The 23,165-nt window shown below is 40.4% G+C and overlaps 1 protein-coding gene and 1 pseudogene across 1 annotated transcript in view; both read left to right on the top strand.

Moving 5' to 3' along the window:
- GCH1 (GTP cyclohydrolase 1) overlaps positions 1 to 2,880 on the top strand; it is a 49,184-nt gene extending 46,304 nt beyond the window's left edge. The window contains exon 6 of the mRNA XM_036261322.1: positions 799 to 2,880. Within this exon, the coding sequence (XP_036117215.1) occupies positions 799 to 925 (127 nt within the window). The 3' untranslated portion in view covers positions 926 to 2,880. The remainder of the gene's footprint in view (positions 1 to 798) is intronic.
- Positions 2,881 to 4,767: 1,887 nt separating this feature from the next.
- On the top strand, positions 4,768 to 4,910 carry LOC118622743 (annotated as a pseudogene).
- The last annotated feature ends 18,255 nt before the right edge of the window (positions 4,911 to 23,165 follow it).

Here is a 23,165-nt window from a genome sequence, read left to right as displayed (position 1 = left end):
GTAAGTCTGCATTTGCCTTTAAGAATGTTGCAGTGGTGCCTGAAAATGATATTCATTTCGTTGACTGTGTTGCATGTGGGAACCAGGGCATGGGAGACTATTTTGGTGGGGGTGGGGGTTGGGGGGTTTGTGGAAGAGTAGGGAGTTGTAAGCTTAGGGGTATGATTCCCACAAGCAACAGTGTTGTATGTATTGATTTCTTCTTTAGCTTTTTGTTGCTCCAGGCAGAGTTTTTCTAATATTTTGACACATATCTGAAAAATAGAACTAAGAATGGGTACAAAGGCCACCAGAAGACACTTCTTTAAGTTAGAACTCACTATGAGAATTGCACACGGCTTGTGGGCAAAGTTCTCGTCCGTTCTCCGGTGTGGCGTGGACTCTGTACTGTGTCCAGCTCCACCCGGCCGCTGAGACTCACTGTGGTGTCGTCCTGGACTCCGGGGTGAGTCCAGCCTACTTCACTGTTTCTCTGAATACCTCTGACACCTGAACATGGAGCAAGTGAGAACTCTGGATTTCTCTCCGTGTCGAAGTTGTATCTCCGTAGACCACTTGTATTATTTTCACCCAGGAATATTCCATTTCCCCTCTCCTGTTGGATGCCTTACGGACTCGACCACTGAGAAGAACAAAAGCTATAAAACTAAAAATAATTTTTTTTAGATGAAATTTGTCTAAGTGACAAACTTGGTCCTTGTGAACTCAGTTTAATCAGATTTAATTTTTTTGGCCTGTTTTTTATTTTAAAAATCAAACCAGTAACCGCCTGTTCACCCCGTGTTGGCTTGTTTGTAGGCACATGTGTATGGTCATGCGAGGGGTACAGAAAATGAACAGCAAGACGGTGACCAGCACGATGTTGGGTGTGTTCCGGGAAGATCCAAAGACTCGGGAAGAGTTTCTCACTCTTATTAGGAGCTGAACTTTCCGTGTGTGCCCCGTGCTCTGCAGATCACGCCTCTAGCAGCGTTGGTTGTCTGGTCTCTGGTCTTCATCGTCCGTACAATTCCGTTCTCAATCGTCAACAGACGTGAAACTTACTCCTTGTCATTAATTGTGTTTAATAATTATTTATTGCAAGTCAAATAAAAATAATTTTAATAAAGGGGCAAGCCCTCTACTTTCTTCTCGCCACCGTATGGTGGTAACATGTAAGCACACTGCCAATAGCGTGAAGTTATATGCACACGACCACTGCCGTTCAGACTCCCGGGGATGCTGGCAGAGAGAAGAACTCGTGTGTTTTGTTCAGATAGTCTGATTATTTGGTTCACAAGTGTAGGAGTGTTGGGAATGGGAGAAAACTATGGCCAATATACTGCTTTTTCACTCCCCAAACAAAAATGGTATAGTGCTCACAATATGTTATCACACGGTGTGCAGCACAGCTCTGCAAATCCCGTCCACCAGGCTCCACTTTACCCACTAGTGACACTTTACTTTTTATATATTTATTTTTTAATTGTCTAGTTGTAGTGTTAGTTACCAAGGCAAGGTGGTGCAATATGTGTTGTTGTTGTTGTTGTTGTTGTTTTTACTGTGAGTTGAAAAGGCACATTTCTACCTTCTATTCTTTTTAAAATTCATATGTAGGGAATCAGTTCCTGGAGCTGTTTACGAGTGTATTCTCACGTCAACATGCAGGGATTGAGACATTTAACTCTCTGTGCCTTGATGAGAATATCACACCATTTGGAGTGTAGATACCTTTGCCTTTATTTAAAAGCCATTATTTTATAAGACTTAGTAGTGACACTGCAAATAACTAGTCCTTGAAGTTCTACCTTTTGAAGTTTTTTGGGAGCTTCCTTTGTGTGTTTCTTGCAGATGCCTCAAAACTTTTTTTTTTTTTTAAATCTTCTCAATAGTTCTTCTAAATATTCCAGAAACTTTTGAGTGGTCATCACGTTCAGGTCCACAGAACCATAGCTTCCGTGAACATGAGAGAATGCAGAATGAACGAACTGTGGACTGCATTCTAGCCGTACCTAGTGTCTAAGGACAACTACAGTGTTGGTGTCTGTGAAAATGCACCATCATCTTCTGGAATCACTGGGAAATACCGGAAACCCCCATCGCAGTTTCCCTCGAGGCCCGTGAGGGTCTTGTCTTTAGCATAACTGCTCAAGAGGTCCACGTGATTTTGTCTAGGAAGCTGTTGCCTTATTAATTATTATCTTAAAGTTTCCTCTACTGGGGCAGTGTGGGCCAAATGGAAACAAACAAAATAACTCCCCAGCAAAAACACAAACACAATTAATTATTCCACGGAGAAGCCTCTTATTGGGCTAATCTAATGCTCCTCAAATGTATTCCATTACCTTAAGAATTAACTACAGTGCTTGCTTTAACTTCGCTGGTCCTATCTCTGCAACTATGATTCACTTTGTTTGGCTTATGATGAGACAAAATGGCAGAAATTAAAAAAAAATGCCAAACTTCTGTTTCCTCTATTTTTCTATGTTTGAAGTTTCTTAAGTACAGTGGTGGTTGATTTTGAGTTTTATTTTTAAATCAAAACTAATATAAACATTATTCTGCTTAATATTTAGACCTTTAGAAGTAGAATTAAGCACTCAACTCATGTTTGGTATTTTAAAGTAAAAACAGGTGTGACTTGGAGGACCAAAGAAATTGTTAGCTATACGTCTATCTTTCTGAGATCAGTTGTATTCCTTTTCTAATGACTCTTTGCTCTACCATTCCCTAGAAGTGTTATCACAAAGGTCTAATGTATCCACAGGCTGTTGTCTTATTGGTAAATGCAAAGTAATTACCTTGTTTGTTTTACTCTGGTCTATAGTACTTTAAAATGACCTTTTCCTGTCCATGACTTTGAGTCCATTTTGGGGACTTTTAACACTGTTAATTACATTGTTTATGTATGTGTGTGTATGTTCCTGACATTAATTCTATTTAAATTATTAAAGTGTTACAACTTTCTTCTTGTGAAAGTAGTTTCTTTTTTAACCACCAGTATAGATAATAGCAATTACTTCGATTGTTGTCATTACATTCTGTTTCAGCAAACGTACCTTCCATAAGGGCCTCTTGCAGCCATGAAACTATGAGAATATAAATCCCAGTGGCAGTACAAGTTAGCCCGGGGCTCTGTTTCCCTCGGGTATTTGGTGTGGGTGTTACTGTCCTCACCCTACTGCAATAACAGGAAGGGGAGATCTGGGGTGAGAGTGAGGAGCTGAGCGGCCTCCATGTCCCCGCTGTTTTAAGCTTCAGGCTGAGTAACTGCAGCCTCCTGACTAGCACTGCTCTCTGTGCGGAGTAGCCGGGGAAGGGAGCGCTGGGCCACCGAGCCAGGCAGTGCGGGGAGCGGAACAAAGTTTTCCTCCTTCTTCTAGAGAACAACTTAACAAGTAGGTGCAAAGAATTTGCTGCCTCTTTTCTGTCTGTGCCTGGTGACCATCAGACCTTCTTTCCTGGTGGTGTCCTCCCTTCCCTGTCCCCTGCTCCACCTGGGCAGAGGCCCTGCCCTCACTGGCTGTCAGCGTGTCGGGCGCTGGTGCACGGGAGTGGCCTGCTGTCCTTTGCAGGACACCATAGAATGTTGGGTAGAAAATCTCCTTACCCAAACTAGGCATGCTTACTGAAATAAAACAGTCCTAAAACCACAACTCACAGATGTCAGTAAAACAATGAGCTTCTCAACGAAGCCCAAGTTGCTGCTCCTGAGTTTTTTGTTTTGTTTTTTTATTTTTATCCTCACCCGAGGACACTTTTACATTTATCTTCAGATAGAGTGAGAGGGGGAGAGGGAGGAAGAGAGAGAGAGAAACATCGATGTGAGAGACACATCAAGTGCCTGCCACCCACATGACCCCAACTGGGGCCGGGGACAAACTGTAACCGAGGTACGTGCCCTTAGAGGGAACCGAACCTGGGACTCTGGTCTGCAGGCCGACGCACTAACCGCTGAGCCAAACCAGCCAGGACTGCTCCTGAGTTTTTTTCACTAAAGATTGACGGGCTGAGTTCCTTGTTTTGTCACTTGGTGGAAGAGCGGTTGCAGACCCCAGAGGTTTCAGAGAAGGCTGACTATCCACAGAACAGCCGGATCCATGATGGGCCCGGGCCCCCCGCTGAAGGTGAGGAGCAGAGTCTTACAACATGAGTTCAAGGCGAAGTGTTCGTTCCCTGAAGCCTCCCAGAGGCACTTGCTTTATGTTTATCTTAGTCTTTGTTATGGAAAAATAAAACATACCACGGTAGACCAAACATGAATACATGAACCTCCATGTACCTATTGCCCAACTTCAATAAGTCTCAACTCCTGGCCATCTTGATTCCGTCATACCTCTCATTCCCACTGGATTATTTCAAAGCAAATCTCAGACATCATTTAAAACATTTTTTTATTTTTTTAATTTAAATTTATTTATCATATACAACCGACATAAAATATATTGTTTTCAGGTGTACAACATAGTGATTATGTAGATATTTGTATTCCTTATGGAGTGATCACTCCAATAAGACAGACCTCATTTCATCCATAAATATTTTAGATTATCTAAATGAAGAGAAATCAAGTAAAAAAAAAATATCATTCATTATATACACACACAAAATCAATGTTTCTACATTAAACATCCAGTCAACATTCAATTATTCCCTATAGTCTCATACATTCTATTTTTTATAGTTTCTTTGAATCAAGGTACAAATGAGTTCCATATACTGCAATTGGTTAGCTTGTTTTTACTTTTAATTATGGTAAAAAGCACATAACATAAAAGTTACTATCTTATACTTACCTGGCAGGGGAGATACCATGATCACGAAGGTTTCCCCAGGGCGAGGCTTATCCATTGCACTTCGGATGTGCTGACCCCTGCGATTTCCCCAAATGTGGGAAACTCGACTGCATAATTTGTGGTAAAATAATTTTAAAAAAAAAGTAAAAAAAAAAAGTTACTATCTTAACCATTTTTAAGTGTACAGTAGAGTGGTACCTATATGCACATTGTTATGCAACAGATTTCTAAAACTTACAAAACTGAAGCCCTACAACTCCCCTTTGTCCCTTTCTCCCAGCCCCTGGTAACCAGTACTCCACTTTGTTTCTGAGTTTGACTACTTTAGATACCTCATATATGTAGAATAATACAGTATTTGTCCTTTTGTAACTGGCTCTTTTCACTTAGCTTAATGTCCTGAAGATTCATCCATGCTGTAACCATATAACAGGGTTTCCTTCTTTTTGAATGCTGAATAATATTTTAGGGTTTGTATAGCCTACATTTTCTTCATCCATTCATCTGCTGATGGATGTTTAGATTGCTCCCACATCTTGGCTATTGTGAATAATAATGTAATGAACATGGTTGTGAAAATTATCAAGACCCTATTATCAATTCTTTTGGATATATATGCAAAAGTGAAATGACTGGACTTCCGGTCAAGATGGCGGCGTAGGTAAACGCGGTATCGCGTCCTCCCACAACCACATCAAAGTTACAACTAAACTACAGAACAACCATCATTCAAAACCGCCTGAAATCAAGCTGAATGGAAGTCGTACAACTACGGAACTAAGAAAAAAAAAAAGCAGCTACATCCAGACTGGTAGGACAGGCGGCGGCGTGAGGGGGGGCGGTGGCAGCGGTGGCGCGACGGGCTGGTCCCACACCCAAGCGTGGTGGATAAAAATCAGGAGGCTCCCGCGGCTGGGAAGGTCCTCCCTGAGGACTGAGGGGTCCCCGTCCCACACCAGGTGCCCCGTTCAGGGTTCCAGTGCCAGGAAGAGAATCCCCATAACTTCTGGCTGGAAAAACCAGCGGAAACTGAGGCTCAGGGAAGCTGAGGCAGCTGGAGCCCCAGGCAGCTCCCTAAAGGGCCGGCGCACGGACTTATCGGACTCTCTCCCTCTAAGCTCGGAGGGGAGGCAGCTCGAGGGGCGCCAGAGACATACAGGGAAGAACTGAGCTGTTTGGCACTGGAGCGAGGGCTGGAGAGGGGGCTTCCTCGGGGACAAACGTGCTATCAGAGGCCTTTGTTCCTTTGGTGAGCCCTTCCCTGGGGCGGCAGACAGCCACCATATCTGGGACTCCAGCAACCTGGCTCACACTGGTAGCGCCGCCCAGGTGACTCCCTGAGGCCCCGCCCCGCCCCACCCAACTTTCAGGCCCACCCAAACTGTTGCCACTTGCTTAACCATAGGATTGGCCGGTCTTGGATCCTGCTTCAGGTTTTTCCTAAATTCTTTCAAACGAGCAGCACCGGGTCTCAGCGAGCCCCATACCTCTCATTAAGTAATACACAGAAACAAACACAGGGAGGCAGCCAAAATGAGGAAACAAAGAAACAGGTCCCAAATGAAAGAACAGAACAAAACCCCAATAAAAGAACTAAGCGAAAGGGAGATAAGCAACCTAACAGATACTGAGTTCAAAATACTGCTTATAAGGATGCTCAATGAACTTAGTGAGAACCTCAGTGAACTTAGGGAGGGCCTCAAGAGCATAAAAAAGGACCAGTTAGAAATCATGGATACACAGAATTAAAGTAGGCATTAACTGAAATAAAGAATAATTTACACAGCTTCAATAATAGAGTATGTAAATCCAAGGAGCAAACCATCGATTTGGAATATAAGGAAGCAAAAAATCCCCAATCAGAACAGCAAAAAGAAAAAAGAATCCAAAAAAATGAGGATAGTGTAGGGAGCCTCTGGGACAACTTCAAGCGTGCCAACATTCGCATCTTGGGGGTGCCCGAAGGAGAAGAGAGAGAACAAGAAATCGAAAACCTGTTTGAAACAATAATGGCAGAAAACTTTCCTAACTTGGTGAAGGAAACAGACATACCTGTACAAGTCCAGGAAGCACAGAGAGTCCCAAACAAGATGAACCCCAAGAGGCCCACACCAAGACACATCATCATCAAAATGCAAAAGGTTCAAGACAAAGAGAGAATCTTAAAAGCAGTAAGAGAAAGGCAGCTATTTACCTACAAGGGAGTTCCCATTAGGCTGTCAGCTGATTTCTCAAAAGAAACTTTGCAGGCGAGAAGGGAATGGCAAGAAATATTCAGAGTGATGAAAACCAAGAACCTACAACCAAAATTACTCTATCCTGCAAAGCTGTCATTTAGAATCGATGGACATATAAAAACTTTCCCAGACAAGAAAAAGTTAAAGGAGTTCATCACTACCAAACCGTTATTATATGAAATGATGAAGGGTCTTTTTGAAGAAAAAGATAAAATGTATGAACAAACAAAATGGCAATGAATACATATCTATCAACAATGGAATCTACAAACAAAATGAACAGGAAGAACAGAAACATTCTCATAGATACAGAGAACATTTTGTTGGTTGCCAGTTGGGAAGGGGTTTGGAGGAATGGGTGAAAAAGGTGAAGGGATTAAGAAGCACAAATTCATTGCTAGACTGACAAAGCCAGCTGGGGGTGGGACGAAATAAACCAAAGAACTTATATGCATAACCAATGGACACAGACAATAGTGTGGGAAAAGGTGGGAGGGGGGCGGGAGTGGGGAGGAGGGGGTCAATGGGGGAAAAATGTGGAACATCTGTAATACATTTTACATCCAACAATAAAGATTTTGGGGGGAAAAAAAGTGAAATGACTGAATTGTATGGTAATTCTTTAAAAAAATTTTTTTGGGAACCTCTGTACTGATTTCCATTGCTGCTGTACCATTTTACATGGCTACCAACAGTGTACAAGGATTCCAATTTCCCTGTAGTTTTGCCTAATTTATTTTCCATTTCTTTTGTTTGTTTGTTTTTTATCCTCACCTGAGGACATTTTTCCATTTTTTATTCAGATAGAGCAGGAAGGAAAGAGAGAGGAAGAGAGAGAAACATCGATGTGAAAGGGACACATAGAGTCGCCACCACCCACACGACCCAACCAGGGCTGGGGACAAACTGCAGCCAAGGTACATGCCCTTAGCGGGAACCAAACCTGGGTCTCTGTGGACCGCAGGCTGACGCTCTAAACGCTGAGCCAAACTGGCCAGGGCTATTTTCTATTTCTTTTCTTCTTTTTTTTTTTTTTATCCTCACCCGAGGACATTTTTCCATTTTTTGTTCAGGTAGAGTGGGAGGGGGAGAGAGGAACAGAAAGAGCGAGAGAAACATCGATGCAAAAGGAACACATCGAGTGGCTGCCACCCACACAACCGACCAGGGCCGGGGACAAACTGCAACCGAGGTACGCGCCCTTAGTGGGAACCGAACCCGGGTCTCTCAGGACCGCAGGCCGACGCTCTAACCGCTGAGCCAAACCGGCCAGGGCTATTTTCTATTTCTTTATAGTGGCCATTCCAATAGGTATGAAGTAGTATCTCATAGTTTTGATTTGTATTTCCTTGATTAGTGACGTTGAGCATTTTTTCATATGAATGTTGAACATTTATATATTTTCTTTGGAGAAATGTTTATTGAAGTCCTTTGCTTTATTTATTTGTTTGTTTGTTTATTTATTTATTTATTTTTTTTATCCTCACCCGAGGACATTTTTCCATTTTTTGTACAGATAGAGTGGGAGGGAGAGAGAGGAAGAGAGAGAGAGAGAAACATCGACGTGAAAGGGACACATCGAGTGGCTGCCACCCGCACGACCAACCAGGGCCGGGACAAACTGCAACCGAAGTACGTGCCCTTAGCGGAAATCCGAACCCGGGTCTCTCCGGACCGCAGGCCGATGCTCTAACCGCTGAGCAAAACCGGCCAGGGCTATTTATTTTTAATCCTCACCTGAGGATATAATTTTTTTCTTTTTATCTTCAGATAGAGTACGAGGGAGGGGGAGAGAGACAGAGAGAAACATCAATGTGAGAGAGACACATCGACTGGTTTCCTCCCGCAGGACCCCAACCAGGGGGACGAACTGCAACCGAGGTACGTGCCCTTGACCGGAATCGAACCTGCGACTCATTGGTCCACAGGCTGATGCTCTAACCACTGAGAAAAACCAGCCAGGGCTCCTTTTCTCATTTTTAAATCAGGTTATTTTTTATTATTATTATTTTTTTTATGGTTGTTGTTGTTGAGTTGTAGAAGTTCTTTATATATACTTCTCTAAAAATAGTCTATTTTTGCCCTGGCTGGTTTGACTCAGCAGTAAAATTAGTGGAAGTTACAAATTTCCCATATACCTCCTTTTCCCACTCAAGTGTTGCCTCCCTTGTTATCAGCATCTCTAACCAGGGTGCAACATTTGTTACAATTTATTAAGTTTCATTAACACATCATTATCACCCAAAGTTCATAGTTTATATTAAGGTTCACTCTTGGTGCTGCACATTCAATGGGTTTGGACAAATGTATGATGACATGTATCCACCATTGTAGTGTCATTTCGAGTAGTTTCCTTGCCCTAAGGGTCCTCTGTGCTCCACCAACTCATCACCCGTTTTATTCTTTTTGACACTATTGCAAATGGAATTGTTTTCTTAATTTCTTCTTTGAATTGCTCATTGGTTGATAGGTTTTTAAAGTCCTTTTAAAGCTATGAAGTCACCTCTCCTTCTCTCTTCCCCGCCTTTCCCTTACAATTATTTGGTCATTTGTGTTTGGAGAAGCCCTATGTTTACCCTAAGAAATGTCAACTGCCTGAATGTCCGTGGCTGTCTGAATGAAGTGGAACTTCAGCTCGCAGAGGAAAAAATACTTCTCTGTTGCGACACTTCTCCATGTCCTTAAACTCCTACTCCTGAGGCAGCCCAGGGTGCCTGGCACTGGCTGGCCTTCAGCTGGGACACGGCTCCTTTGTTCTGTGACTCAGAGGCTGGCTCACCCTCCCGGTAGGGAGCAGGTCACCCCCGCCCTTTTCCTTTGCGATGGGTGGAGGGCTGTGAGGGTTCTGTCCTTTCCGGACAACCTTCGGTTTTAAAACATCTGCCACGTGACTCCCTTGGCTTCAGGGTGGTGGGTTCCTTGACTGCCAAGGTTTTAGTTAAGTTCGAAGAGCTATTATAGACTGGAAAGAGTGAATCACACGAGACATGGCAGCACCGTGGGGCCTGTCCCTGGGGAATTCCAAGGCCTGGGTTGAATGGTAGGAGGGCCTGGGTGTCTGACTCTTCAGTTCCATTTCCTTCGCCCTCTGAGCAAGAATGCCAGGCTCTGGCTGACCGGGGAGGGGAGGGCAGGGACACACCACGCACTGCATTGAAGCTGCTGCTTTTATCCTCTCCCTAACGGTGATTATGACTTGCTTCCAAGTCCTGTTGGGAGAACTCCTAACATGTGCGTTGCACAGCCCTAGGACGTCCGTCCACGTTTCCTGTTATTTCTACATTCTCCTGTTTGGTTTGAGCAATGTGTCCACACCGCTGACCTTTTGAGAAATCCACAGAACTGACTGTGCTGCCCAGAGAGACGTGGTTTGACGCTGGTCAGCACTGAGGAGGCGGAGGAGCCCAGGGCTGAGATGCCCGGCCGTGTGCGAAGCATCCTCTGAGGCTGTCGCACTTACGCCTTGTTGATTCTCTCCCCACTTCAGGATGAGTTTCTTCTCCTCCCTCCTTTTTTGGGATCGTTTTGGGTTTGAAAATGTGCTGAGCAAGTAGACAAATCAGATATTTTTCTTTCTAATTTGTCTTTTTGTGGGCTTTCCCATTATATGTGTGATGATACTGATTTTTACAGTCATCTTCTATCTTGACTGGTAAATTTCTTTATGGAGATTTTTCTCTTTGCAGAGCCATTTCATGTCTAAAACCGAGGGAATAGGAAGCAGAAAAGCCAGTAAATAAAAATCAGTTTAAATTGACTAGCAGGGACCACAGAGTTATTTCTATTGGTCATTTAGAAAGTACCTTTAACCAAGGAAAACTAAGCCCAGAACAAAATTTCTTACTCCTCATTTCTGGGTATTTCTGAAAGGTAGCTAGCTTACCTGTGAGCAAGGAGCATATGAACTTGACGTCTCTATCAAATCTTGTCAGACCTTCTTTTGCTCAGCAGTTGTCGAAACCACCCCATAATGAAGGGGTTGCAGGAGGGTGGCCTTTTATGTCAATGCTTGAATGTTTTGTTAACATAATTTTCATATAAATTTAATATTTAAAAATAATTATAAAATAAAAAGTGTCATGTGCACTCAAAGTATAGATAGGTCAACATTGAGTTCTCATGGCCTTTTAAAACTAGAATACTGTAAAATATAAAGTATTTCGAGTTTTGAAAATTGATCATTTATGTTTTCTGCATTTTAGTGTTTTGGGGGATGGAAGAGAAATCTAGATTTAATGGTGTATGTGTGCTTGTGGGTATGTGTGTTTGCATTCAAAGTTAAATCTGGGAAACTTGTTATAAGGTACTCCTTTTTTATAGGTTATATTAAACTTTTTTAAAAAAATATTTTTCCTTTATTGATTTTTAGATAGAGAGGAAGGGAGAGGGAGACAGAGATAGAAACATCGATGAGAGAGAACATTGATTGGCCGCCTCCTCCATGTCCCGCACTGGGGATTTCGCCCACAACCTGGGCATGTGCCCTGATCAGGAATCAAACTGGCAACCTCTTGGTGCATGGGTTGATGCTCAACTACTGAGCCACACCAGCCGGGCTATATTAAACTTTTAATAGTCTTTACACAAGTATTATTTTCTCAACGGCTCTCTTAAGTAAAGAACATTTCCCTTTAATCAGTGAGCACGATGGGGCTCGGAGAATTAAATGACTTGCATCATTGCCACTGGGTTCAAGAGCTGAGATTCTTGCCTCTCCATCTGTTGGTCTTTCTGTTAACCAATGGGCACAGGCCATTAAATCACCGCTAGCTCACCAATGTAGCTGGTTAATCTTTTCCAGTTGACCTCTGTAACCCCAGTCCCTCTCCCCAGCCCCCCTTTGGAATTGGACTCAGATTTTTGAAGATGCATGCAGTCTGCTTCGCCCTTTGAACTCCAAAGTGCTGCTGGGAGTAACTTTAAGACAGGAGTGTGAATTGGCCACCTGTAGTTCCATCTGGTAAAAATATGAAAGACTCACTTTTAAAAAAAATAATTTTTTAAATGGGTAGTACAAAATTAAAACAGCAACAGCTCCAAAGGATATGAAGGCAAAGCTTACCTTCACCTCTGCCCTTGCGTGAGCCAGGCAGCTGCTACATCAGGGATATTTGACCGTAATTGCAATGCGACAACCCTTCTGTCCCCCATCCTGGCTGACTGGATGTTCTTCTTAATGGTAAGATGTGCGGCTCTAAAGTTGTGAGGGTTTCTGTAACTATCTAGACGTAAGGTCCATTATCATTATTATGTCCAGTGTTCTTTTTAAGTCAATGTTAGATACTTTCTTGGAAAATTTTTTAGCAAAATTTCTACCAAAAAATGTGTCCGCCTTGGAAAAGAAAAGTGCTCTGGCCAGCTCAGCATCTAATGCAGAGGCTCGCCCTGGCCAGTTTGACTCAACAGTTAGAGTGTCGGCCCGGGGACCAGAGAGCCCTGGGTTCGGTTCCCGCTAAGGGCACGTACCTTGGTTGCAGTTCGTCCTCGGCCCCAGTTGGCAGCCAGTGGATGTGTCTCTCTCACATCGATGTTTCTCTCTCTCTCTTCCTCCCTCTCTCCCTCCTGCTCTGTCTGAAGGTAAATGCAAAAATGTCCTCGGGTGAGGATAAAAAAATAAATAAATAAAGCAGAGGTTCTTCTCAAATTTGGTTTTATTTCACTTTCACCTTTTTTGCACATAAAATGTAAAAAGCATGAAAGGATTTATAGTGAAAAGTTTCTCTCTCCCCAGCCACACAGTCCCCTTCCACAAAGTCACTGTTGTTACCACCTTCTTATATATACTTCCCAAAATACTTGATATATACAAGAAAATTCATATCCACACAAAATTATTTATATAATATACGTAACTATATCTGTTTGCTTATTTAAATCAGGGATTCTTGACTGGGTATGCCCATCAGAATCACCTGGGAAATTTTTAGACAATGAATGTGCCTACATCCGATGGAGACCTATTCAGTATTTGTAATCGCCCTTGGCTATTCTGGTGGGGTCCCCTAGCTGAGAACCTCTAGCCTGAGATACAACCATTTAGACCCATGAAAGCGATCAGGAAGCCACCAGCCCAAGCCCAGGTGGTCGGGGCAGGAGAGCAGCTGCATGAATCATCTGGGAGCAATTGGTTCCACTTCCACTGTCTGCAACCACTCAGCTGATAAGTCTAAAGGTAAATTGCCTCTTATAAGGGACTGTCTCCAGATTAATATAATCAGTGTTGCAATTACCTGTGTATAAATAACTTAGCTCTTCTGGTCTGATTTTTCTAAACATATCCTATTCCTCTTCCCCCTGATTTTTGCAGTTGTTCTTTATAGAAAACAGAGAATACAGTGAGCTGTAAAGAAACAGACTAGGTACCCAGAATTACATAGCCCATAGATAACTACTATTAACTTTTGCTTTATTTTACTTTTTAAATTGTGCATATGTTATTTGCACAATTTAAAAAGTAAGATATCCCAAGGTTGTGGGTTTGATCCCTAGTCAGGGCACATACAAGAATCAACCAATGAATGCATAAATAAGTGGAACAACAAATCGATGTTTCTGTCTCTCTCTCTTTCTCTCTTTCTCCCTCCCTCCCTCACACTCTGTCTGATGATAAATAGAAAAGTGTCCTCGGGTGAGGAATAAAAAAAAAAAATCTACAATGATTACTTATTATCATACCCATTCTCACTGACCTCTTCTCAGATTGTCTCAAATTTCTTTTTTTTTCCAGAAGATGGTCCCATAAGATTATAATGGAGCTAAAAAGTTTCTATTGCCTTGTGATGCTGGTGTGAACAAACCTATTGTGCTGCCTTTGTATAAAAGTACAACCATACAATTATATACAGAGCATAATGTTTGATAGTAATAATAAACAATAAGTTACTGCTCAATGTATTTACTATACTAAACCTTTTATCATTATTTTATTTTTTAAATGTATTTTATTTTATTTTTGTTACAAATGTTTCTTCTTTTTCCCCCATTGACACCCTCCTCCCAATCCTGCCCCTCCCCTAGCATTGTTGTCTATGTCCATGGTTATGCATACAAGCATATAAGTTCTGTGGTTTATCTCCCCCCCCCCACCCCCGTCCTCCTCTTCTGAGGTTTGTCAGTCTGTACCCTACTTCTATGTCTCTGGGTCTATTTTGTTTATCAGCTTGTTTTTGTTTATTATAGTCCGTAAATAAATGAGATCATGAGATATTTGTCTTTCTATGATTGGCTTGTTTTGCTTAGGATAATACTTTCTAGTTCCCTCCATGTTGTCTCAGAGGATAAGAGATCTTTCTTTCTTACAGCTGCATAGTACTCCATTGTGTATATGTACCACAGCTTTTTTATCCATTCATCTATTGATGGACACTTAGTGATTGTAAACAGTGCTGCTATGAACACAGGGGCACATATATTCTTTCTGATTGGTGTTTCAGGCTTCTTAGGGTATATTTCTAGAAGTGGGTCACTGGATCAAATAGCAGTTCAATTTTTAATTTTTTGATGTAACACCATATTGTTTTCCACAGTGGCTGCACCAGTCTGCATTCCCACCAGCGGTGTACTAGAGTCCCCTTTTCTCCACACCCTCACCAGCACTTGTTTGATAATTTGTTGATGGTGGCCATTCTGACAGGTGTGAGGTGATACCTCAAAGTTGTTTTAATTTGCATCTCTCTGATGATTAGTGATGTTGAGCATTTTTTCACATGTCTCTTGGCCATTTGTATGTCCCGTTTGGAGAGGTGTCTAGGTCCACTGTCTTTTTTTTTTAATCCTCACCCGAGGACATTTTTTTGTTTTTTGTTCGGATAGAGTGGGGGGGAAGAGAGAGGAAGAGAGAGAGAGAGAAACATTGATGTGAAAGGGACACATCGAGTGGTTGCCACCTGCATGACCCACCCAGGGCTGGGGACAAACTGCAACCGAGGCACATGCCCTTAGCGGGAACCGAATCCCGGTCTCTCTGGACCGCAGGCCGACGCTCTAACAGCTGAGCCAAACCGGCCAGGGCCCACTGTCTATTTTTTAATTGAGTTTTTTGTCTTTCTTTTGTTGAGTTGTACGAGTACTCTATATATTTTGGAAATTAACCCCTTATCTGACATATCATTGGCAATTATGCTCTCCCATACAGTGGGTTCCTTTTCCATTTTGATGGTTGTTTCTTTTGCTGTGCAGAAGCTTTTTAATTTGATGTAGTCCCATGTGTTCATTTTTTCCTTTGTTTCTCTTGCCTTAAGAATTGTATTAGTGAAAATTCTGCTGCGTGTGATGTCTGAAATTTTGTTGCCTATAGTTTCTGCTAGGATATTTATGGATTCATGAGTCACATTTAAGTCTTTTATCTATTTTGAGTTTATTCTTGTGTATGGTGTAAGTTGATGGTCTAGTTTCATTTTTTTGCATGTAGCTGTCCAATTTTCCCAACACCATTTATTGAAGAGGCTGTCTTGACTCCACTGTATGCTCTTGCCACCTTTGTCAAATATTAATTAAGCATATTGTCTTGGGTCAATTTCTGGGTTCTCTGTTCTATTCCATTGATCTATCTGCCTGTTCTTGTGCCAGTACCAGGCAGTTTTGATTACAGTGGCTTTGTAGTATAACCTGATATCCAGTATTGTGATCCCTCCTACTTTGTTCTTCTTTTTTAAGATTGCTGTGCTATTCAAAGTCTTTTTTGGTTCCATATAAACTTTTGAAGTTTTTGTTCTAGTTCTGTGAAATATGTCATTGATATTTTGATGGGAACTGCACTGAATCTATAGATTGCTTTGGGTAGTATGGACATTTTAATGATGTTAATTCTTCCAATCCATGATCATGGTATATGCTTCCACTTTTTTTGTATCTTCCTCTATTTTTTTTTTTTTTTTCCAATGACCTGTAGTCTTCTGCAAAGAGGGCCTTTACTCCTTTGGTTAAGTTTATTCCTACGTATCTTAATTTTTTTTGCCACAATGGTAAATGGGATTGTTTTTTTTTTTTTAGTTTCTCTTTCTGTGAATTCATTGTTGGTGTATAAGAATGTCATTGATTTCTTGATGTTAATTTTGTATCCTGCTATTTTGCCAAATTCATTTATTAAATCTAGTAGATTTTTGATGGAGTCTTTAGGGTTTTCTATGTACAATATTATATCATCTGCAAATACTGACAGTTTCATGTCCTCCTTTCCAATTTGGATGCTTTTTATTCTTTCTTCATGTCTAAATGCTGTGGCTAAGACTTCCAGTACTATTTTAAATAAGAGTGACAAAAGTGGGCATCCCTGTCTTGTTCTTGTTCTTAAGGGAAATGCTTTTAGTACTTGCCCATTGAGTATGATGTTGGCTGTAGGTTTTTCATATATGGACTTTATTATGTCAAGATATGATTCCTCTATTTCCACATTGCTGAGCATTTTTATCAGAAATGGGTGCTGGATTTTTGTCGAATGCTTTTTCAGCATCTATTTTATGATCATATGGTTTTTATCTTTCATTTTGTTTTGTGGTGTATTATATTTATTGATTTGAGAATATTATACCAGCCTTGCATCCCTGGGATGAATCCCACTAGGTCATGATGAATAATTTTTTGATGTATTGCTGGATCTGATTTGCTAATATTTTGTTAAGCATTTTGGCATCTATGTTCATCATGATATTGGCCTGTAGTTTTCTTTCTTTGTAGTGTCTTTGTCCAGTTTTAGAATTAGGATTATGCTGGCCTCATAGAATGAGTTTGGAAGTCTTCCATCTTCTTGGATTTTTTTGAAAAGTTTGAGGAGAATGGGTGTTAGATCTTCTTTGAATGTTTGGTAAGACTCTCCCATGAAGCCGTCCGGGCCCGGGCTTTGGTTTGCTGGGAGTTTCTTGATTACATCTTCAATTACCTTAGTTGTTATTGGTTTGTTCAAGTTTTCTATCTCTTCCTGGTTCAGTTTTGGGAGACTGTGTGCTTATAGAAATTTATCCATTTTGCTTAGATTGTCCAATTTGTTGGCATATAATTGGTCATAGTATGTTTTAATGATCCTTTGCATTTCTGTGGTGTCAATTGTTACTTCTCCTCTTTCGTTTCTGATTTTGTGTATTTGGGTTCTCTCTCTTTGTTTCTTGGTGAGTCTAGCTAAGGGTCCATCAATCTTGTTTATCTTTTCAACAAACTAGTTTTCGTTTCATTGATCTTTTGAATTGTTTTTTTAGTTTCTATGTCATTTATTTCTGCTTTGACCTTTACTATTTCTTTCCTTCTACTTGCTCTTGGTTTTTCTTATTGCTTACTTTCTAGTTCTTTACATTGTAGGGTTAGAAATTCAATTAGGAATTTTTCTTGTTTTTTGAGGTAGGCCTGTAGTGCTATGAACTTCCCTCTCAGAACTACTTTCACCGTGTCCCATAGATTAGGTGTCGTTGTATGTTCATTTTCATTGGTTTCTAGGAAGTTGTTAATTTCTTCCTTGATCTCCTTAGTAACCCATTTGTTTAATAATATGCTATTTAGCCTCCATGTATTTGAATGTTTTTGCCGTAACTGATTTCTAGTTTCATGCCATTGTGATCTGAGAAGATGCTTGATATGATTTCAATCTTCTTGAATTTGTAGAGACTTACTTTGTATCTTAACATGTGGTCTACCTTTGAGAATGTCCCGTGTGCACTTGAGAAGAATGTATATTCTGCAGTTTTGGGATGAAATGTTCTGTAAATATCAATAAAGTCCAACTGACCTAGTTCGCCATTTAAGGACTCTGTGTCCTTGTTAATTTTTTGTCTAGAAGATCTATCCAGCGGTGTCAGTGGGGTGTTAAAGTCACCCACTATGATTGTATTGCTATTGATCTCTTCCTTAAAGTCCTCTAGAAGTTTTCAAATATATTTTGGTGCTCCTGTATTTGGTGCATATATGTTTACCAGGGTTATATCCTCTTGTTAGATTGATCTCTTTATATTATGTAGTGACTTTTTTTGTCTTTTATTATGACCCTCATTTTTAAGTTTATCTTACTAGATATGAGTATTGCTACACCAGCTTTTTTAAAATTTCCATTTGCCTGAAAATTTTTTTTTCATCCCTTCACTTTTATCCTGTGTGAGTCTTTTGTTGTGAGGTGGGTCTCTTGTAGACAGTATATATATATGTTTTTTTTGTTTTGTTTTGTTTTGTTTTGTTTTGTTTTTTATCCAATCAGCTACCCTATGTCTTTTGATTGGAGCATTTAAGCCATTTGCATTTAAGGTTATTACTGATAAATATTTATTAGTTGCCATTTTTATTTTATGCCTGTGTTCCTCTCTCTCTTTCTATTTCTTCTTCTTCTTACAGCAGTCCCTTTAGTATTTCTTACAGTGCTGGTTTGGTGGTGGTAAATACCTTTAGCTTTTTTGGTCTGTGAAACTCTTTAGTCCACCTTCAATTTTGAATGATAGCCTTGCTGGATAGAGTAGTATTGGATTCAGACCCTCGCCTTTCAGTACTTTGTATACTTCATGCCAGTCCTTTCTGGTTTGTAGTGTTTCTGTTGAGAAATCAGCTGACAGTCTAATGAGAGCTCCCTTGTAGGCAACTTTCTGTCTCTCTCTTGCTTCCTTTAAGAATCTTTCTTTGTCTTTATTTATTTTTTTTATCCTCACCCGAGGACATTTTTCCATTTTTTGTACAGATAGAGTGGGAGGGAGAGAGAGGAAGAGAGAGAGGGGGAAACATCGATGTGAAAGGGACACATCGAGTGGCTGCCACCCACATGACCAACCAGGGCCGGGGACAAATTGCAACCGAGGTACGCGCCCTTAGCGGGAACCGAACCCGGGTCTCTCCTGACCGCAGGTGGACACTCTAACCGCTGAGCCAAACTGTGTTTCCTGGACTTGTGTGATTTTTTCCTTCATGAAATTAGGGAAGTCTTCTGTTATTATTTCTTCAAACAGATTCTCTATTCCTTTCTCTGATTCTTCTCCTTCTGGTACTGCTATGATGCAAATGTTGTTATCTTGGTATCTTAGGCTGATAGATCTTGTAGCTTTGTTGAAATGGTTACATGACATTTCATAGTAGAAACGTCATACTGTATTGATCATTTTCATAATGATGGACTTTTTGGTTGATTACAGATTTTTATTATTGTAAATAATGCTATAGTAAACATCTCTGTTTCCCAAGGACAGGGTTCTAGATATGGGTTTACTGGAACAAAAAAGCCACCCCCTCTTTCTTTCTTCCCCTTCCCTAAGGAACAAAAATGGATGGTCTCAGATGAGCTTGTCACCTCTCCTCAACCCCTGCAATGCATAGATATCCTCTTAGATGTAACTGTCTTATAGCTAAAAATTATATACCACACACATTAATTTCTTCTTTAATTAGGAGTATCTTTGCACCTCATTTATCTTGGCATGTCTGCATTTAAAAAAAAAAACAAATTTTATTGAGACAATTGTAGGTTTACATTCAGTTGTAAGAAACACTACACAGAGATTCCTTGTGTACTTTGCTGGGTTTCCGCCAATGCTAAATTCAGCAAAACTTTCATATGATATCACAACCAGGATATTGACATCGATACAATTCACTAATTTTACTCAGATGTCCCCAGTTTTACTTGTACTTGTGTGTTGTGTGTGTGTATTGCTTTATACAATTTTATTACCTGTGTGGGTTAGTGTATCTACCACCACAGTCAAAATATTGAAGTTTCAACACCACAAGGATCTATTGTATTGCCTTATTATAATCACACACCCCACTCTTCACATTTTAAAAAGTCTCCTGATATTTTAATTCATTTCCTGGCAAGGTATTACCAGAATTGAATATCATCCTAAAATGTAATGTGTTACTAGGTGGACAATATTTTCACTGTCCTATCCCTATGTGAAAGTAGTTTAATACATTTATTATCAAATTTGGTCTAAAACAGTATTGAAAATACTCTCCTAGAAACTGTGGGGTAGATGTTTCTTTCATTTCTCTGATTGTCCAATACTTCAAAGCATTATTTTCAGCAAAAATCAAATCACCGAAGCTACCAAATGCAGTAAGCACACAGACTTCTGTCTTTAAAAGGCTGGTACTAACTTTATAGAAACATTACTCACGAAATAGAGGCAATAGCATTTTGCCTCATGGGGGTTTCTGGCTAAGGGTAGACTGGGAGACTTGCTAAAATTATTTCTAAAAGGAATTTTATCTAAATGAAAGGATACTTACTCTTTATAAGCCCCGTTTCATGAAAAATTTTCTTCACTGGAGATAATCACTAGGAGGAGGGACCCTCTCAGTCTCTATGAAAAATGAGCATATTCTTTCTGCTTGTTACAAGTTAGGGTCCTCCAAGTCACTGTGGCATGCTGGCTCCTTTTGTGGAGGTTGGAATTCTTACTGGTCTCCCGTGAATCAGTGGGGATCTACCTTTCCTTATAAGCTATCATTTTGCTAAAGGCAGAGCATTGCTGACCTTGGAATTGAGATTATAAACAACAACAAAGGGATGAACTTGGAATAGAGGGGATGTAAACAAGTGTGAGGAATAGAGTGATAGATGACAGGTAGAGTTAGAAGGGATTGTCCTCAGATAAGTTTAGTATGGGGAGGGAGGCTATTGAGTCAGAAATGCAATTTATGATAAATCATTCCCCAGTTAGCCTTGGAAAAATTTATTCATGTGATGTATAGTACATGAAATTTAATTTAGCTATGTAGTCATGCACATTTAAATATAAATGTCATTTGTGGAGTATAAGCAAAGAAGATCAGATTCTGAAAGACCCTATATGTGTCTGCCATTTAAAACAATGACAAACGCGCCCTGGCTGGTGTAGCTCAGTTGGTTGAGTGTCATCCCATGCACCAAAAGGTCGCTGGTTTGATTCCTGGTCAGGGCACATATCCAGGTTGCAGATTCAATCACATGAGGGAGGGAGGCGTGGGGGAGATCTGGGGGAGGCAGCTAATAAATGTTTCTCTCTGTCTCTCCCTCTCTCTCTAAAATCAATAAAAACATGGTGTTTTTTTTTTGTTTAAAGATGAACATATGTCTCCTTTGCCCAACAATTCTACTTTTGGGTTTATCCTCTATATATGTGTGAAAATGACATCTGCATCCAGGTTATTCATTGCAGCATTGTCTATAATAAGAAAGCTCTTGTCTATAAGTCAGCTCTAAACCCAAAGTATGTGCATTGACCATATGTGATTTGGGTTGTGATTTTCTGAGCTCTTCCACCCAGAAGTATCAGATTCTGATCCACAGTTCACATTTATCTCTTGGTCTCACATGGAACAAAGTTCTGAGTTTGGCAGGACGCTTTGTTGATTCTTATTGGGAACCCTTCAAGGGCTCAGCTAGCATCTCATTCTAAGAGGAGCATGTGGACTGGGGGGCATGGAATTCTTCATTTTCTTAAATGTTAAAGGTCGGATTAGGGAGGTTTGGGGGAACTTGTTATTTAATAGAGTCTAAAGCAGATGAAGTGAGGGATGCAGAACTGTCGTCCTTATCCCTTTTCCCTTAGAATTTAAAACCAGAGGCCCAAACTCTTCCTTGTGTAAAAGCCACATGAGATATTATGACTGGGAAGGGAGGTTCAGACCTCAGTTCCTGTAATTCTGAACAGACTGTTTATTTTTAAAGCAACATCTGTGTTTCATAATTTGTTTTATAGATGTGTAATTGCTCTGACCCCTTGCAGTGTACTGAGTTTGGGGAAGATCATTATTGAAGACCTAGAACTTTTGATAGTATTGGAACACACAGTTCCCCTTCTTAGCTTTTAAGTACATGGAACAAAACAAAATGAAGTATAAGTTTGACATAGAACCATGGAACACTATTTGTCTCTGTTTGACAAATATTTACATAGTCATGTCAGCACTGGTTACTGAGGTAACTAAAAGTTGTGAGATAACCTCTGTTTTGGGAGGCAGGGGCATGAGTTAAATTCTCATCTGTCATGACACAGCTTGGATAACAGCTAAGTTGATTGGTCAAGAAAGAGCAGTTAAGCCAGTTTTTAGTTAATTAACTACGAGGAGAAATAGCTAAATGACTTTTAAGGAGTTGTATCCTTAAGTGGGGAGGTGGAGGACTCTCTTGCTTAAATTAAAAGCTTTCTGTCGCTGTTTGATAAAAATATGTCTATATTTTTATCTACATATATGGGGCCAGGAAAATAAGGGTAAGCATAGTGTCTGTAATGATTATTTGAAATATCCTTGAATATTACAACTAAAGTAATGTTTGGAAGAAATGAAAGGATAAAAGTAAAGTATGTGAATTCTTGAATGAAATAAAACAATCATTGTTCTCACTTAACCTTATTTGGCTTGAATTTTGCATTTAATTTCTCTAATTCATAGGCCTTCTAGACTTCTAGATCATGGGCTGCCAAACTTTTCCTGATGGTAAATATTTTAGGCTTGGCTGGTCACACAGTTGTTATTGCAATTATAGTTGACCCTTGAACAACCCAGGGGTTGGGGTGCCAATCACGAGAAATAAAAAGTTTGTATGTAACTTTTGACTCCTGCAAACCTTAACTAGAGTTGTCCCCCTGTATCTACGGGGGATTGGTTCTAGGAACCCCTTGGATACCAAAATCCAAAGATACTCAAGTTCCTTATGTAAACTGGCCTAGAACCATGCACGCAGGCAGCCTCTGCATTTGTGGACTCCCAATCACAGAGTGAAAATACTGGTTTTCAATCCATAGTTGGTTAAATTCATGAATGAGATGTAAAGGGCCACCTGTATATTTATTTATTTTTTAAAATATTTTTTACTGATTTTAGAGAGAGAAGAAGGGAGAGGGATAAAGAGAAACATCGATGAGAGAGAAACATTGATCCGCTGCCTCCTGTATATCCCCTACTGGGGATTAAGCCTGAAACCTGGGCATGTGCCCTGACTGGGAATCAAACCAGCAACCACTCGGTGCATGGAATGATGCTCAACCAACTGAGCCACACTGGCCAAGGCTGTATATTTGTTTTTAAAAAATCCACATATGAATGGACCCACACAGTCCAAACTCATGTGTTCAAGGGTCAACTGTACTCAATTCTGCCATTATATGTGAATGTCACCATAGACAATAGGTAAATGAATGAGTGGGTGTGATCCAATGCAGTAACTATTTATGGACATTGAAGTTTGAATCTCATATAATTTTTA

This window comes from Molossus molossus, unplaced genomic scaffold (assembly GCF_014108415.1).
Source record: "Molossus molossus isolate mMolMol1 unplaced genomic scaffold, mMolMol1.p scaffold_m16_p_1, whole genome shotgun sequence".
Taxonomy (NCBI): domain Eukaryota; kingdom Metazoa; phylum Chordata; class Mammalia; order Chiroptera; family Molossidae; genus Molossus; species Molossus molossus.
Note: the sequence above shows the minus strand (reverse complement) of the source record. Positions and strands in the feature narration are given on the sequence as shown.